This window comes from Protopterus annectens, chromosome 16.part0 (assembly GCF_019279795.1).
Source record: "Protopterus annectens isolate FY-2018-M chromosome 16.part0, PAN1.0, whole genome shotgun sequence".
Classification (NCBI taxonomy): Eukaryota; Metazoa; Chordata; order Ceratodontiformes; family Protopteridae; genus Protopterus; species Protopterus annectens.
Genome location: NC_056750.1, coordinates 584,081,182 through 584,100,339, shown reverse-complemented (window position 1 = coordinate 584,100,339; position 19,158 = coordinate 584,081,182). Strand labels below are relative to the sequence as shown.

Below are 19,158 nucleotides of genomic sequence, written 5' to 3'. Positions count from 1 at the left end.
TAAAGAATGAATGCCAGGGTGAAACTTTCTAGAAAGATGGAATAAAAGGGCCCCAAGTAGGACATAAAAGGCTTCTTCAACAAATAAGGATAAAGTAGTTGAAACAACATCCATAAGGCTAAAAGAGGGTTGTCATGAAAACTCTATTTAAGAGAGTTTAATTTTCTGGATGGACCTCACTATGGACAGCAGTGGGAAAAATACAGAGAAGGCTACTTGGGAACAAGGGCACTGATGGATGACATATACCCAAAATAAATGATCAAGGAAAACACCTCTTAAAGTCAGTACTGGCTGGAGAGAAAAGGCCTGTATTAAGGCTTGCCCCACAGGCAGCCCAGTCTGTGTGGAACATGCTGCCTAATGAACCACTTGTGGAGTATCAGCAACCATTGACTAAGTCTGTCTGGAAGAGTGCTGGCCTTTCCTAGCATGTGTTTTGCAATGAAGTGGCTGGACCGAACAGAAAATGCTGCTTCTGTTCTTCCTAGACAGCAGCATCTAGCTTCTATGTCAGAAGAACTTTTCTCTTTCTACAAAGGAGTACCAGGTTTCAGTATCAATCATCCATGAAGGGTTGTAGTGGCATGTAAGTAGAGGGCCATAACATTTCAGTTATTCAAACCCTATCATACCATAGTAAAATTAGCACCAACTTAACTCGTCATTGGCAAGTTCGCACGACTATCATAAGGTGTTTTAATGGAATAGCTCTTACAACACAAATATAACAAAAATATTAAAAGTCAAATATTCACTATATGTGTTATTTTAAACAAGGACCTAGACTAAACCCACTGTTGGCAAAACAAACAAATCAATTAATTACAACTAAAGACACTAAATGAAACACTTACCAGTGCCGAAACAAAAGCAAATGCACGATCATCAATTCCTACTTTTGCAATTTTTTTCAGCAGTGAAAAGTAATGTGTAGTTCTCTGCTACACTAATCATTAATTAAGTATAAAACTAAGTGAACATTTATCTACTGCAGTTAGTGTTACATCAGAGTGTATAACATCCAGCCATCCGTCCCCACTTTTTCCAGATTTTACACGTGGAGTTGAGTTGTCAACATCAAGCTATCTTATATGCTAAGAACCTAATACCATAAGCAGCTTTTAATTACTGATGAACTTGGAGAAGGGGCTTCTTCTCCAATATAAAAAAAAGGCTACGTCAATACTCTGAGTGAACTTGTACAAAGCCTCTGGAAGAGGCATGAGCAGGTGGATATTTCTCTCCAACAGTGAGAAGATATCTAGGAGGTATCCAGGAAACTTAACAAATGGCCCAAATATCAAGATCAACAGTTATCATTTATAGATGGTATTATACTCCTCAGAGTCAGTTTAGATTAGGGCTGAAAGAGGACAACAGGCACTGGAAGTGTAATATAGAAGTGGCTGACAATTTGCTTAACTGTTGGGATTGCCCAAACATCAGGATACAATGGGGTTTTCTCATCCAGTAGTTAGCTAGTATGTTAGAGTTACCTCATTCACTGGAAAGGAAGTTCTAGATTTTTGGGATTAAGCCACAATGTAATCAGGTTCATAGCTCCCATCTAGAAACAGCATGGATCTTCTCCAGTGTTGTCAAGTTGCTAAGGGCCAGAACTTTGAAACAAAAATTAGCACCTATGCCTGGTTATCTAAACAGCTTCTATCATCATGTGGAATATACTGCACATACTTTTTAAAAAGGTTGTTCTACATTGAGCCCTTCAACATCTGCAATACTGTTTAGACAATTTGACAGATAAGAACATTTCTGATAAACCCATCTGGATATATGGTTTTATGCTACTTCATGCACTGCATTGTTCTGTTTGGCTTTAGGTTGTTTGCTATTCTATTTTTGTTGTTGTTGTTGTCAAAACTGCATACTGTTCTTTTTACTTGTTATAATTCAATACATTTCTGTTAAGGAAAAAAAAAAAGGTCATGTCAAAGAAGAATCCCCAGCTCACACCTAGTAACAGCAAAGACCAACCTGCATCTTAGAGAAAGAATATATGCAGTTACAATCAACATTGACAAACGTTACTTCAGAAGTAAACATTACAGACTTGCATGACAAGAATCCATACATAAGCACTTACCACACTCAAAAATAAAAATGTAAACTAAGTCAACCATAAGAAGCCTACAAAAGGTGCTTCACAGCCAAACTGCCAAATTCCCAGCAAATGCTTTTTGTTAGCTAAACTCGGATGAGAGCAAGACATGCAACAATACATTCAAGAGGTTCCACATTTTGAAGTAGAGAATCTATCTCCACACAACAAAAAGTGCAAATTGAACAATGCAATTTAAGATGAAAAAAAATCGGGGCTACAAAACAATTTACATTTTATATTTGCTTTTGCAGGACTTTTTAAATATTTTTTTTTTTACAAAAGAAAATTTACAAACATTTTGCTTCATGGCATGCCCAAGCTACTTTTTACACTGCATCTCATAAATGCCTATGGGCCAAGCCAAGAATTTTTCCTTATTTACATTACTAAATTTATACAAAAATCTTCTTACAAAACAAAATATCAATACTTACAAATCTGTATTATATTCTTTCTCTTGTGAACTCTCACAATTTTCTTTAATTCTGTCAGCTGGCTCATTACAAAACTGCTCTGAATTCTGGCTGCAACACTCTTTTTGTAATGTTACATTAAATTTGTACTCCCTGTCTTTCTGTTCACTCTCGGAGATGGGAAATCCAGTTTCCTGTACCAGCAATGAAGGTGAAGTCCATAAACCATGCTCACACCTCTCCACTTTTTGGCAACTATTCTCATGTTTCAAACTGCAGCCACTACTTGAGTGCAATGTGCCTATATTATGGACTGCAAGCTCACAATCTTCTACCCTGGATTCATTCTTTTCATTACAGTTATAATGTGATCTTTTTAACCTGTCTCCCTGAAACTGTGATGCTCTTTGATCATTTGGGAAAATGGCAAGCATTTCTTGTTGCTGAAATCTTTCAGCTGCACATTTGGCTAAAACAGATATCCTTGGTGTATTGAAATTTCGTAAATCAGGTTTAGTGTCTAGTGGGGCACAAAAATAGCTAGTTTCTTTACCAGTACCACAAATTCCCTCTTCCCCAGAGGATGCTGTGTGTACACTTTGGACTGTAAATTGAGAACTACAACTACTGCCTTCTGAATATTTGCTTGTTTGTAGAGTTCCTGGATAATCTTTATTAGCATCACTGCATGCTTTGTTTAAAGTGCTTTCCTTGTAGGTTTCTGCCTCACTCACATTGTCTACTTCAGTTAATATATTCATTGTAGTGTGCTGTTCAGTAAGACAGACTGTTGCCTCTGAAAGTTGTTTATTTTGCCCCTTAAAATGACTTTTTATTACACTCACTGCACTATCATTTTGATTTTTACTTGCATACTTCACAATGCACGACTCCTGCTGCCCATCAACAGTTTCAGTTTTGATACAGACATCATGACACTGCAGCTCATTGGTTTCTTGTTTGATCCCACAGATGCTGCTCTGCACATCTGTTGAACAAACACTATCTAGAGTTTCTATACCCTTCTTGTCAACATGTTTTTGTTTAATGTTTGGCTTTACCACAGACAGACTGTGGATGTCTGTGTGTTTTGTACTGCACTCATCACTGACTTCAGCTAGAATCCTAAGGTTTGCTCCACTACATAATACAAGACTACTAATTTTGGATCCCTTGGTCTTCTGATCATCCATAACCTCACTCTGATTACTTGCTGCTCTGAAGGACTCATCTTCTTGACTACAGAAGCTGTCTGTCTTCTCTGTGCTCTGGTCAAAACATGCAAGCCTATTTAGAGCCCTGCTGTGGCCCTTTACTGCAGCCTTACTTTCAGATTCTCTAGCTTTCTCAGCCAAAAACTTTTGGATTTCTTGTTCTATGCTATCATCACTGTCCACAGAACTGCTATCATCTGACAATACAGGTGCATGAGCAGGAACAATTTTACTTCCTGACAATGTCCTAGCGGTAAAACAATCTGTGGCACTAGTTTGCACAGTATTTAAGTGACACACACTTGAAGGACATTCACTCTCCATTTTTTCCTTTTTGATTTTCTTGTTACAAGAATTCTGGAACCGTTCATTTTCATTTGTCCTTACATAGTCTACTTTAGATTTTGAGAGACAACTTTTTAATGTAGTATGGCTTTTGCCACTCCACTCTTTTTGCCTGTTTTCATCAGTTTTATCCACAAAATGAGTTCTTACATCCCCAAATCTGACTCTTTTTTTACATTTTGTATCTTTAGCTTTTTTCTTAAGTTTCTTCTTTGAACGCAGAAGTTCCTTAATAGCACTGTCAAGATCCTCATCACTGTCCAGGGAACTGCTTTTGTCATCTACAGCAAATCCAGGTTGTTTTGGTTGTAATCTAGGCTTCACCTGCATACAATTTCTCCCTTGCTGCCTTTGGGTTTCCTGATTAGTAGTATCTAGCAAATCAGAATGACTTGACTTCCAATCCATTTGGCTAGGTTTACTGTACTTTTCACCACCAGCACGGTTTTCTCTTAGAACTAAAAAACTAGTTCTTTGGCAGGAAGTTACCTCCTTGCGAATCTGACAGTGAAGAGTACATCTGGACGCAGATGCAAGTTCAATGCACAATTTCTTCTCAGCACTTTCCTGTTTGAGTACTTCATCTCCTCTGCTGGGGCTACTTTTAAGTCGCCTCTTGCGATTTAAAGATAATTTACGTGTGCCAGACAAATAAGATTCATCATTATTCTGTTTCTTCTTCTCTTGAAGTGAAGTGCATTTTTCAGGTTCTAAATCTCTGGAGGCCAGAGTGTTTGCTTGTGCTTTAAGAGCTAAAAAGTTTCTTATTTCTTGTTCAATACCATCATCACTGTCAACTGAACTGTTGTCACTATGCAAGGAATAAGGCACATTTTCAGGTTTATGAAAGGTACCAAATGGAAGCATCTTCTGCTCATTTTCCAAAGCTGATATTACAGTTTTTGAAATATCAAGTATTGCTTCTGCACACATGAGTTCAGCTGACGTGTCTGCTCTACAGGGTACTTCAGCTGCTGGTTCATATACTGCTACCTTGCCTAAAGGTGATGAACCATCATCCTTTTGTTTTCTCGAGTCACTACTAGCTTCACAGCAAGCAGGAGTTTCTTCTGAAGAACTTGTACAACAAAATTCTCTTTTTTTACTAGGAGACTCGTGCTGTTCTTCAATGGACAAAACTTCTGCTGTATAACCACCACCCTCCAGACACGCTTGTTTGGAACCCTTACATAAAGTATGCTTAACTTGTAAATCAGCACTTGATACTGCTGAATCACATACTTTTTTTGCTCGCCTCTCCCGCTGGTAAAGCTGAATGGCTTCTTCAATTCCATCATCACTACTTGAATCAGACAACTCTTCAACTGATGATGCTTTAGTTCCATTTAAAGGTTTTACAGTATTTGATGAAGTGCTACAACTTTGGTGGGCTTTTTTTTCACCACACACCGATGCTGCATACCTGCTTCTCACCAGCTTTTTAAAATGTGTATGGTTTAATTCCTTTACTTTTTCAGTTCTGATAGCAGGCTTTGACTCATCAGGTTGAATACTGGACTTCCAGAGTTCCTCAGCTGCTGCACATGTTGTCCCTCCCTGGTTAACCACACTGTGCTTTCTGTCGGCACCTCTCTTAGTCTGACAACGGGGCTTTAAAGGTGCAAGCTTTTGGCCTGACTGCCTGCTTAGAATTGCTTTGTTTACTTGTGCTGTACTGGTTTTAAAGTCATTATTAGCTTCTTTATGCCTTTTGTTTTGTAGAAACTGTTCAATTTCAGCCTGTATGCTCTGTTCAAATGAATCATCACTGCTAACACTGGATGGAGATGAGCACCCAGACTTTCTACCGGGTTTTGCCTCCAAACATGTATAACTTTTTGCAGTTGCACCATTATTGGTTTGAAGTAAAACAGATGGTACAGTACTCTTCCCCAATTTGATTTGTGCAGATGTTTTTTTGAACACTTGCTCCTTTCTGACTGCATTACATCTGGAGTTGTCAGACAAAGAATCAGATTTTGTCTTAGTTCTTAAATATTCCTGAATCGCCTCTTCTATATCTCTGTCAACAGAATCATCACTGTCCGAATCCAGCACCAGTGGGCCCAACTCTGAACACTCATCCTCGTCCAAGTTGGTAGGCAAGTCACAGCTGGCATGCTCTAAAATTATCCCCTTGTTAACTACTGGTGAGTCTCCCTTCTTAATACAACTGTCATACTTATCTGCAACCACTTTTTTTTTAATAACATTTTCATATTCATTGTTCATATCAATGGAAGATTCTTCACTTTTTAAGCTGTCTATGATCATCTGCACTTTTGCATGGACAGATATTCCAGAAATTTCTTCTTCCGACTCAGAAAAGCAAACAGGAAGGTTGCAGTTGGACAATGTGAATGACCTCCATTGTGTCTGCAAAGCAACTGAAGGCTGAATGTTCATAAGAAACATTCTAGCAGGAAAAATGAACCCCTGGGCATTTGATCACGAGGCAGCCTTGCTCACATCCTAAAATTAAAAAAAAAATAAATAAAACAAGATTACCAAGTATACATAATACCATACCAGTTTAATACAGAAGATACATTGTGTATCAATTTCTTTACTAAGCATTTATTTAATCCTTGTAAATAGAGGTTAAAGAAAAAAACAGTAAAGCCTCCGCTGAAAACAGGCTCTGTGGAACCTAGTCGGACTTTCCTGGTCAACAAATGTTAAATAAATAAATAAAGCAAATATAAACAAACACGAACTCCTTGTAAAGTTTTCATTCCAAATATTTTCAAATAGGTAACAGTCATAAAACAAGTCAGACACACAACTAGCTAGATTTGTCATTTCTTGTAGAATATGCATATATTTTCCCCTCTCTGAGGCAGTTACATCTTGCATCTGAATATTAATTATGTCAGTAGAAAGTCTGTCGTAACAGTACAAGAACTACACACTTGTATAGTTTTATAGTCTGGCCTTGAAGCAGACAGCAATCCCATGAAAATTACTCTTTTCACCGTAACAAGGTTCAAACAATATGATCACTGTTGAATGAATTCTTAAAATGTACAGGAAATAAAGAGTGGTGGAGTAGACGTCAGTTCTTAAGGATGTCATACTGCTAAAAGGATGTGGCTAAAGGGTGCATGACAGAAAACAAATGCTGCAGCTGTCGGATGAACCCTGATTAGAAGTCACAAGCTCAACTAAGTTACCAACAACTACTCTTGGAAAAAGGTAAAACAGTGGAAGGCAAGCATAACAGGAAAACATTCACAGTCTCTTCAATATGCTATAAAGACTAAATGCCTTCTAATAAAATAAATCTAGAATGATTATGGGGGGGGGGGGGCTTTTCCTCCCACACAAAAACTGCAATAAGCAACTGAAAATGTTAGTAAAATAAGAAAAAACACTAAGCTAACCTTACTCTTCTTACAGGACTTCTTGCAAACTTCAGTAGATTTACTGACTGCAATTACCAAATATAGTTGATGCATTCAAATTATATAAACATACTCAAATTATTGCCAATACTGCTCCTCCTTGAAGCTGCTGGCCTGACACGAACATCCTGCAAAAGCACTTGCTGAAATGCATATCCTGTGGGACAGCAGTAGCAAATCTTTCAACAACTTAAGACTAACATGTTTATGAAATATGTAAATATGTGCCTAAGTGGCATGCTTATACATATTCTGGACAGACAGTACCCAGGGGAAAAAAAAAATGCTAAGTAGGTAGACACTGACTAGGTGGAGTAAAACCAGCCTTCCCCCGGTCATGGTATTCAGTTATATGTAATAAAAAAAGGGAATACAATTAACCATTTAGAAAAGGTAATTCCATTCATGAAGGTGGACCCTATTTTCCTTTAAAAGGAGGAAAGCAAACCATCAGTTTGCTTAAGGTTGCATTTACACAAGTAAATACCTAGAAGATCCATGTACATAAATGTAAAATCTTTCCACTTCATTCTCTTGTTTAATAAAGGAGATAGCTAAAAGATGGTTCAAAGAAGCCCAGTAAAGTACCTTAAGCAGGATGGAGGATTCATTCTTAAAAGGTCAATTTTACCTTTCAATCTCATCCCAAGTTGTTTTCCTGTTACTGTTCATGTTACTCAGGGTTGCAGAACAGCTGGAGCCCCCACTTGCATTCTTGGGATGTAAAGCTGAGAAATTAGTACCGTTTGGAATGCTAGCCTGTTGCAGGATATGCATGCTCGCACACACAAACACACTGCTATAACCATTTGAGGACCTTCAATTTGTCTAATATCAAGTCTTTGGGATGTGGGAGGAAACTGGAGGACCAGCAAAAAATTACAAAGACAGAAGGAGGGCATAATGACTCCATACAGACACCATCTCTGTCAGGAACGAAACAATCATCAATATGGAACTCCAAGTAACAGAGTATCTTTCAACTTTTTCACTGATCAATTTTTTTTCCTGCCACAGATAAGTTTCCAGCATACATTTCCATTTCAAGTACTGTGTTGTTTCTTAAAAAAAAAAGTTTTGGCCTGAACGGCACAGTGGTAACCATACTTTTTGCGGCTTTCACTGTTAAGACCCTTCTTACAATTTTACACAAATCTGTGACCTGCTGAGTTCAGTAAAGTGCTATAATTAAATAATCAAACTTACAACTGTTGTGAAACTCCTTTCCAACACTTAAAAAAAATTAAACTGTACCCCCCCCCCCCCAAAAAAAAAAAAAACTGATTGTCATATAAATCTTGATACGAAGAGAAGGAATAAGCTGTAATCACAACAAATGGCAAGTACCCTAATTTTTGGCCGGTGAATGCTGCTATTGCACATGAAACTGTAAACAAATAGGGACAGTAAAATATAAGATGCTGCCTTACAAACTCTCTGAAATACAGGTTCATAGGAGGTTACCAGGCTAATGGCCCTAGGGCCTTTTCAAGCCTACCCATTTATACCAGTGTTCCCTAACTGACCTTGGTTAGATGATCATTACTTGCAAACTGAGTCTGTGTATCAGCACTGACTGCCTCTGTCCATGAGGGACATAGGTGCCACCCCAGGCTGAATTTATGGTCTTCCATCCAAATGTCTAGGTTGCACTTGGATAAGGTTATTCACGTGAACTGGGATTTTATTCCAGAGAAACAGCAGTCTCTGGAAGATACATCTGTCTCTTCAGCAGGCTGAGATCCCTGGAGCAAGTGACTCTTGTCCTATTTGATTTGCAGATGTGCAGCATTTCCATTAGGGCAGAGAATAAAAACTGCTCCCTATGCCAGGCACAAGTTGCCTGTTAGCAGCCTGCAGTATACAGAGTAGTAACAGGGCTTTCAGTCTTTCTGTGTAGGTTATGTTTTGGAGGACCTGAGTTTTCTTTGTGAGAAACCTCTATACTCTTCTCCAGCTGCTGCAGGTGTCTGGTAAGGTACATGCAAAAAGGAGCATTATACTCTATTTAGTGGTCTGATCCGGACTAAGTGCAAATAATATCCTTAGTCTTGGATGCAATACCCTTACTTATGAGATGGGCAACACAGAAGGGTTTTGTTACTACTGTGGACACATGGTAATCAAACTTTAGACTGCTATCAACCCATGTTCCCAAATCATCCACCACTGGGTGTGAGCATGGGGGGGGGGGGGGGGGCGCTGTCAATATTGTAATATGCAGTGACTTCCACTTTGCCAAAGGGGATAATAATCTCCTTTTCTGCATCTAGTTTTACTCTGTGGCTTTAGCACCAATCATTTGTCTGTGTTAGCCCTTTTTTAATATATTAACATTGTTTGGGGACTTATGATCATGCCCAGTTTGCAATCAGCAAACTTGATCAGCCACACGCCATCTAGTTTCACCTGGACTTCCGAGAAATAGATTTCAAACAGTAGAGGGCCCAGCACAAATCCTTGTGGTATGCTACTGGTAACTGGTCTACTGGTTTAAGTTGAATGCTCAACTCTGACCGTATGCGTTCAGTCAGTGAGCCAGTTGGTTACCCATCTAGTGACATATGGGTTAATCCCCAGCTGGAAGAGTTTATCAATGATACCAGAGGGAGTGACTGTCAAAAACCTTGGCTAAGTCAAGATAAGCAGTAAGTAATGTTTTGCCTTCATCCAGAGCTTTGGTGACACACTCAAAAGTTGTCCACTAGGTTCAATAAGCATGATCTACCCTTAATGAAGCCAAACTGGGCAGGTCAAGAGTCTGAAGGTCACCTATGTACTTCATTATACTCTTTCCATGGCCTTGCAGATAAGACTGGTTAGGCTTATGGGTCTAAGTTTCCCGGGTCTGTTGATGGACCTCCTTTGTGCAAGGGAATTACTGTTGCTGCTCTCCACTCTGCTAGGACAAAGCCAGTGCTTAGGCTGAGGTTAAAGAGAATGGCAAGTGGTTTTACTAGGTCTCATTTTAGATTGTTTAGTAAGCAGCCTGGGATGATATGTGGTCCCATATAGGCAATGTTTTTGGCTTTGAAGAGCATGGATATGACCTGCTCTTTGTAGATAATGGGTAGAGGACTGGTGTCAGGTATGCTTTAGGGTATGGCTGGTGGGGACAGGGGATGAAGTTTGTGCCAAACCTGTCAGCTAGTAGGTTGGCAATTTTTCTCAGGTTCAGTATAAGAGATATCATCCACTTTATGTTTGACACATAGTGGGTGTTCCCTTTTAGATTTCGGACGTAGATGAATAATACCTTATGGATTATTCTTGGCTAGGGATGCTAGTTTAGCCTCATAACTAGCTTTAGAGGACTTTAATAGATATAGGATTTGCTTGTTCAAGTTGTGGAGGATATTCTTCTTCTGTTGAGTAACTTCCCTCTTGTTTTTAGACATCAGTTTCTTTCTTTTGTTATGTAACCTATTTATACTTGAGGTCCACCAGGGTGGCCTGTTTTTTCTGGAGGACCTGATTTTGATCCAGTCAAGTACAGCAGAGTCTATACAGTTGTTTAGGTGGTTATATAGGACATTTGTGTACTCCTTTGCATAGGATCATTGCTGGCTGTGTTAGCAAGGGGGTTGACACTTTTTATATAATCACCTAGTAGGCTGTAGTTTCCTTTGGAGAAACTTTTTCAGTTTTTTTGCTCCTGTAGGGGTGTCAGGTCTGATCATTACTTCAAACGAAACAGATTTATGGTCTGACCTTATCAGGGAGGGCAATGCACACTGGGTAGTGCAGTGACCTCCCATGCTGGTGAGTACTAAGTCTAGGACATTTGAGCTCCTTGGGGGGGGGGGGGGTGCAGACCAGCTGTTCCCAGGCATTTGTATTGGCAAAGTCCAGGAACTTCAGGGCAACCATGTTTGTGTTCATGTAGGTCACCCAATTAATTGAAGGATTGTTGAAATATTCCATGACCAAAGTGTTCGGCTGTATAGGGAGTAACTCTAGTAAGTCCAGGTAGGCAGTGTGCTTTTCTTTGTTCATGATGGGGGACCTGTAGATAGCAATGATGTGGTAGGGCACTTTACCTATTGTTAGTTGGACCTGGAGTAGCTCAAGAGAGCCACTGTTTAACCTTTCTCAAGGTGTATTTAGCATTAATAAAAATGGATATACCTCCATCTTTGCTTCTTTCATATTCATTTTGGGGTCTGAACGTGTGGAAGGCATTGTAGCCTTGCACAACCAGGGTGCTGTCTGCAGCTTGAACCATGTCTCAGTGACTGCAGACGCATCAGCATCTTCCAAGGTGAGGAATGCTTCCAGGGAGTGCAGTTTCCTGTTTAGGCACATAGCATTAAGCAGCATAACCTTGAGTTTGTCTCAAGTGGCTTTTTTTATGTTGAAAATTTTATTTATTTATTTATTTATTTTATTTCCAGTTTGATTACCGGGGAAGTCCACTGGGCCAGAACGTACCCATTTTCAGTGGAGGCCCGGGGAGAAAAGCTCCAAAAGCAAAGCAAATACAATCTAAGTTACATAGTGTAAAAGATAGTAATAAAATATATACATTTGGAATAACATTACATTGAATACAGTTAGTAAAAAAAGCAAATACACGCAGTATACTTCAAAAACCATCATTCAGGAAGGTAGATACAATAGATTTAGTAGTTTCCTTCAAGTAGCAGGTTTGACTGTATGAAAAGAAGGTGTAAGGTTACATGCTATTTACAATATTTACATATGAGGAGTAGAGAGAGAGAAAGTACATAAACTGAGAGTAGAATATAGTTTGATCAAGCAGTGATCGAGAGAGAAAGAGAGAAGAAAAGAAGATAGTATTAGGGTAGAGTAAAGAGAAAGGATGTAGAGGGTTCAAGGGGAATTTATGTAGATTTATGTAGGATGTAAGCAGGTGCACTTATGTTTAGAGGATAAGTAAGAGAAAAGTTGGATTTTGAAGGCTTCAGTGTTAGATGTTGTTCTAAGAGAAGAAGGGAGAGAGTTCCATTTCCTGCCAAGAGAGTAGGAGAGAAGGAGCTGGCCAGCAGGGCGATTGGGTTTGTGGATGGTGATTAAATTTTGGTGTTCAGATCTAAGAGATCTGTTTGGGGTGTATGGCGGAAGGATGTTTGCTAGGGCTGGGCATTTTTCAGGGTAGAATATTAATTTGTGAGCAGTGGTTAGTTGGAGGTAGTCTAGGTAGTTAGGGAGTTCTAGCCAGTTCAGAGTTTGTAGGAAAAGACAATGGTGAGAAGAGGTTTTAGATTTGGTAGCAAATTTAGAGATTTTATTATAGCAGATTTCGAGTTTAGTGGAGATGGAAGAAGACAGGTTAGTAAGGAGAGGGGCTCCATATAGTAGAGATGGTAGAAGATAGGTAGTTGCTAAGGAAGGTCTAGCGGAGTTGGAGAGAAAGCAGTTGTTCTTATAGAGCATACCTAGCTTTTGGTGGGTTTTCTTTATGGTTTGTTGTATGTGGCTATCAAATTTGAGGTGCTCGTCTATAGTGATGCCAAGGAGTTTTGCAGATGGGACCACCTCTATGGTTGACTTTGTTTGGCTTATGATTTTGAATGCTGTTTTATCAAATGTGCAAGCCCTGGAGGGAGCGAAGAGAAGAATTTTGGATTTATTAGAGTTTAGAGAGAGATGATTTTGGTGCATCCAGTTCTCAGTAGTGGAAAAAGCTATTTGGGTTTTGTCAGTAGTTCGGGAATGTTGGAGGCGGCAGACTAAGGTAGAATCATCTGCGTATTGGATGACTGTTGTGTCTGGGATGGCAGAGTGAAGGTTATTTATGAAGATGTTGAAAAGCATGGGTCCAAGGATGGACCCCTGGGGAACACCAGTGGGTGTAGGTAAGGAGGAGGAGGTAAAGTTGTTCCATTTGACAGCTTGGGATCTATCTGATAAGTAGCTAGAGAACCAGGATAGAGTATCAGGGGAGAGATGAAGGTTTGATAGATGAAAGAGAAGGTGTTTGTGAGAGATGGTGTCGAAGGCTTTAGACAGATCTAGCAGTACAGTGGAAACTAGTAACCCAGAATCCCTGGCTTGGTTGACTGTTTCTAAGAAGGATAGTGAGGCAGTAATAGTGCTGTGTCCAGGGCGGAAACCATGTTGGGTGGGTGTTAGGAGGTGGTTATGGATTAAGAAAGGCATGAGTTGGTGGTGGATGCATTTCTCTAGGATTTTGATAAAGGTGAGAGTAGGGCAATTGGGCTTAAAGTTGGAGATATTTGTGTTTTTGCCTCCTTTATGAAGTGGGAGAATGTAGGCTGATCTCCAAAGCATAGGAACATATGACTCTTTTATAGATCTGTTAATTAAGATGCTGATAGGGAGAGCAATACCTTGCAGCACATTTAAGGAAAGAGGAGGGATGTTATCAGGGCATTAGTGCATGGCTTTAGTTTAGATAAGAGTCTTTTTATGAATATAGTTGAAACAGGTTTCAGCTGGAAACTGGGAGGACAGTTAGAGGGGTTGTTGGGAGTAGAGGAAAGAGAGTTGGATGTATTATTGTTGGGGAAGGATTTGGTAAGATTAGCTATAGATTCCGTTAAGAATTTGTTGAAGAGACAGCTTAGATCTGAGTCAGTTTTACTTGGGTCTGGGCAAGGGTTATTTTTAGATCCTGGGTGGAGAAGGGAATTTACTGATTTCCAGAACTGTTTGGGGTTCTTATTTTGGTTGGACTGTAGTTTGTTTTGAAATTGCCTAAAAAGGCACTATGGGGATGGCAACTGCCTTTGCCAGTATTTGTAACCCTAGAGGAGACTGGTGAAGACCATCTCTGGCAAAGGAGCATGGTCTGTCAACCATGCATCTTCCCAGGCTGAGACACTGGATCCCCCCTGGACTGACACCAGAAGCAATGCCAATTGTTGAAGTCAATAATTTTTGTCTCTACTTTGGCATCATCCTGGGTGAAGGTAGAATGCTCCTTAGGGCTAGGGACATACCTGCCTGGGACACAATCTGAGAGTTCAGTCATGTCTCTTTATATAGTCCAGACACATATGTCTCAAGTCATTCACCCCAACATGTACTATGACAAAGTCATACAGATAATTTTTTACTGGGTGACTTACTTAGACTGTATTTGTTAACTAGAAAAGTCCACTGGGCCTGGAAAGAGCCCGTTTTCAGTGGAAGCCCGGGGAGAAAAGCTCCACAATAATTACATACAAAGAAAATATTAATATACATAAAGAATTTTGAGCAGTACTGTTACATTGAAAGAAAATAAAACAATAGTGAAAATAATTACATTCATGGAAAAAATAGAAATAATAAATGGCATATATTCAAATTACACATTAATGTAATATGTCTGCAGGGTTCAATGCAGTGGGGATATTAAGTACAGCGTAAGACTAAGAGGAGATAGAAGGGCTAAGGAGGGAAAACGTCAGGCTAGAGTGGCAGGGAAGGCAGCAAGTAGACAGAGTGAAGGGAAGGAAATGATAGTAACAGTAGAGGTAACACCAGGGAAAGAAGTCAGGAGCTGGGGTACAGCAGCATAACCAATCACAGATGTAGTTTGAGGGATTTGTTTTAAGGAGCCAGGACTGCCGATAGTTCTGAGTGCATGCATGATTTGACGGATCCTGTCACCTGACAGGCAGCTGGCTGTGACCTTCTCCTTGTCCAGCCTGATGAAGGGGGACATCTGTGTCTCACTTTGGAGTCGCCTATGACCAGGACATTTGGTTTTGAGGTTTTGCTTTATGGGCTTATTTGCTGAGACACTGTTTAACACGTGTTATGTGCAGTGAATTCTATTTGCTTTGCAGTGTGAGCAAGTAGTTGACATTTGGGAGGTCTCTGATCTTTTGGTAGACTTCTACTGAGGACCTCTGTGTATGTAGTTTATGTGTTGTGACTTTGCTGTGTGTGAAAGGTGATGTGTGTGTGCTAACAACCTATTTGATGTCCAGTTTTAGAGAACTGACTCCAAATTCATAGTGCAATTACATCTCTCACATATTGTATTTGTTTGTTTTAGGAGTAAGTCGTTGTCAGTATACGTGAGGCAGAGGCAATTACTACATTGCCTCAAGAGACGCATGTCAATCAGGCTGGCTGGAGAAATTGCTGAAACTGACTGTCCATTATGGCAAGTTTTTATCATAACTACTATTAGGGTGTGGGCTAGTTTGACCAGACTTTGCGATTGGATTACAAAGGGGCTTACTCTAGTGAAGGCTAGGGGGTGAAAACTATGGCAATGCTTCTCAGTGCACAAGTGAGTTTCCTACAATGCAGCAGGGAAGCTTGGGAGGGTTCAGTAACAGATGTCTAGGAGGAAATTGTCTTCCAAGTCATTTGCATCTATACAAGGCACCACTGAACCCTATTGAGTGGTGCTCAGCAACTCGCAAGTGCGAGTTTTAAATACAGGTGAAATTAAACACTTAAGCTAAACTACCAATGGGAATTTTTTCAATTTTAGCAGTAAATGATTTGGATTTCAGCAGAATCTCTCCAGACCTCTGGCAAAACTTGCAAAATGTTTAGCGCTATATATATACTAGACATGGGGAACAGCGTTTGCGTGAGGCTTTTATACCAGCAGGATGAAAGACTTTTAAACAGTTAATCCTTCAGGACAATCAGAAAAATACAATAAACTTTAAACCAGCAGTTACCAACTTGGATTGGCTGAATTCAGTTCTGCTCCTACCACAGTGCAAAAGACCCCTCCTAATGTAAAACTACCTGGTTTTGAGCTGAAGTGCAGTAACAGAAATCCTGCAGTATCAGGAATACTTTGGAATAAGTTCACTAACCCTGAGAAATGTTGAACAAAATACAGAATGAAGTGCACAAGGTAACAGAATAATTTGGCAGACTCAGGAAAACTTTGGCAAACTCAGAACAGCTTTTTCAGTACCAAAGGAGGTTATAGAATATGAGAATACTGTTAAAACAACCTAACAGCAGTATAGTAACAGATGTTTCTTTAATAAGAGCAGGTTGAAAAACAGTGATAAATTCAACGAAATCAATAAATGCAGCACAGAAGTGTTAAATAGTACTGAGTGGCTAAAAGCAACTGCAAAAAAGGTCCACAGGGTTAGTCATGGAGCCTTACATTCCAATATTTTCAGCCCAAAAATCATCCTGGCAGAAAAGTGTCTTCCTGAAAAGATATTCAATGTCTGATTATCAAGGTTCAAGAAGGTAGAATTATTTTCCAGTCACAAAACTTAAATCCCAGACGCACATTTTTCAGCAAGACGAGAAACTTTAGCTCGAGAAGCAGAAACAAAGGGTGAAACGGCAGATAAGAATATAGATGGATAAATAAACCAGGACAGTTGAATAAACAGGTTATTCTATGACCTGCGGAAGCACTCCAGCAGCACTAGGTTCAAACACTGGGTTTTCACACTAATGCAAAATATAACTTATGGAAGGGCGTGATGTTTTAATTATTTGATCCATCTTTAAGACAGAAACATTTTCAAATTAACCCAAGATCATCCAAGCTGTAAAAAAAAAAAAAAAAAAAAAAAAAAAAAAAATCAAGAACGTAAGATAATGCAGAACTCTACCTTGTTGAAGGAAGAAAAAAAAGTTTATGCCCAACAGAATCGCGTTCACTAAGTTAGCCACCAAAACATTTACTTAAGGAAACCTGGAAAAGGCATTAGTAACTGCAGGCACTTGCTGCAAATCAAAGTTTATAAATAAATCATAATTTATAGGTAAATCATAATTGCAATTGTCAGACTAACAGACCTGTAAATGTAAATGCAACTGACAACATGTACACCAAGTCTGAGGATATGCTACCTCCAGGTATTCCTCGTACTATGAAGTTGTAATTCCAAACTACCAAGGGTGTGGGAGGAATAGCACCCCCCCAATATTGACGGGAGTGAAGCTTCCCTGCAAAGATCCCTAAAAGACAGTTTCAAACTTAGTTTTTATTTTTGAAGCACTTTTTCCAAATTGCTAGGATACACAATATTAAGTTTCACCCTTAATAGGGAGCTAATTATTCCCAAAAAAGAAAAATAAAACACAAGTCAAACCAAGACAACAACCTCCACAGATAAATAATCAACTAGTAAAAATTGTATACCAATAGAAGAATATTTAGATGCAGAACAGGATGAAACAGAATCCAAAAACTGGAGAGTTTATTTGTAGGCAAGCACGCCAATAAAAATGCTAAAATTCTTCAGAACTGTAAGCTAAACATCAAACCCTTCAACTAAATAACATTAAATTCACTCATTAATGAATTAAGCAATTAATCAGTTAAATTGTTAAAACACTTTTTACAGTTCAAATCACTGAAAGAAGTTTTAGCTGACTTTCAGAAAAAAAGGTTTAAATTTGAATCCCCGCAGTTGGAAACTCTTTCTACATGAAAGTACCAAAGCTGGCAGAGTACCAAAGGGACTTTTTTTTTTTTTTTTTTAGGTTCCCTAACAGTGTGGAGGAAAACTGGCTGATGACTTTGTGGTGTTTTTTTCAGCGGGCCAGCTTTGAATACATGGACCTGCTCATCAAGTATCATACTGAGGTAGCTCAGCAGTTAAAAAAGACTGAGATCGACAGCTTATAAAAAGTGATACTCCATGATTTGCTTTTTACATGTTATTCTAGTATGCACAACAATTGTTAAGTTGGAGAAGTATGAAGGAGAAATATATTCTTGTAAAGAGAAAACATTTAGAAGAGATTTGCCCAGATGTATATATTCCAACAAGTTCATTGAGTTTTTGATGTTGCAAGCAATTTTTTTTTGAAACAGCAAGCACTTCTAATGAGGCTTCTAGAAGGTCGGTACATTTAGCCAACGAACAGCAATCACTGACTGGTTCAAGCACTGAAGAAGAGGTGACTGGCAATGCTTCTTTCTCCTTTTCAGTATGCGAACAACAGGAACCGAAACCGAAGCCCAACTATCATCAACACCAGTTTTACAACAGAAGGAAACAGAAAAGGCATTAACAGAAGTAAGAATGGTTAGTTATAATCTTAGTACTGTTGAACTCAAAGAACTTGCTCAAACTTTTGGAAAAAGGTTTGTTTTTTGTTCCTTCACTTGAATCGGACATTGCTTTAGTTTTGTCGCGTTAAACCTGTCTTACTTTTCTGAGAAAGACTAATTTTATTCAAGCTGCACATTTTAAACATAGCGCTTTTAATCCATCTCTGCATGTGAGCCTAACCATATTTGAAAGTTTGTGAAAAAGACATGGTTTGAGTTGGGAGTTGCTGCAAAAATGAAAAGGAAACATTACATTACCTATGGTGAAAGAAAATCAAGTAATGATTTTAAGGACAGGGGAAATTTACTGGGGATCAAGTTGGACAAGAGGGGTACTACTGTTAATAAACAAACTAGTCAGTACTGCAAAAAAACTGAAAGTATGCTAGTTTTTGACAGATCATACATAGAAGTGTGGTGGTGCTGCGGGAGCGTTGTCGCCTCACAGTATGACATTGTCCTGTTTGATTCTCAGCTAGAGCGTCTTCTGTGTGGAGACATCCGTGAATGGGCGTACCTTCGTTGAAGGTTGTGCGTCAGAGCTGGCAACTCTGCATGTAAAAATCTACTGCCAATCATTAGCGGACCGGAGTTCCGCTATGGCGACCCCTAACCGGGAAAAAGCCGAAAGACACAACAACATACATAGAAGTGGTTTACTCAGATGTAATGAAAGCATACA

The 19,158-nt window shown here is 39.2% G+C and overlaps 1 protein-coding gene across 4 annotated transcripts in view; it reads right to left on the bottom strand.

Moving 5' to 3' along the window:
* Nucleotides 1-2,340: 2,340 nt before the first annotated feature.
* Nucleotides 2,341-19,158, bottom strand: part of PPP1R26 (protein phosphatase 1 regulatory subunit 26) — a 75,199-nt gene continuing 58,381 nt past the window's right edge. For all 4 annotated transcript variants that reach the window (XM_044058450.1, XM_044058451.1, XM_044058449.1 and 1 more), the window contains one exon: nt 2,341-6,569. In XM_044058450.1, coding sequence (XP_043914385.1) covers nt 2,556-6,512 — 3,957 coding nt within the window. In that variant the 5' untranslated portion in view covers nt 6,513-6,569 and the 3' untranslated portion in view covers nt 2,341-2,555. The remainder of the gene's footprint in view (nt 6,570-19,158) is intronic.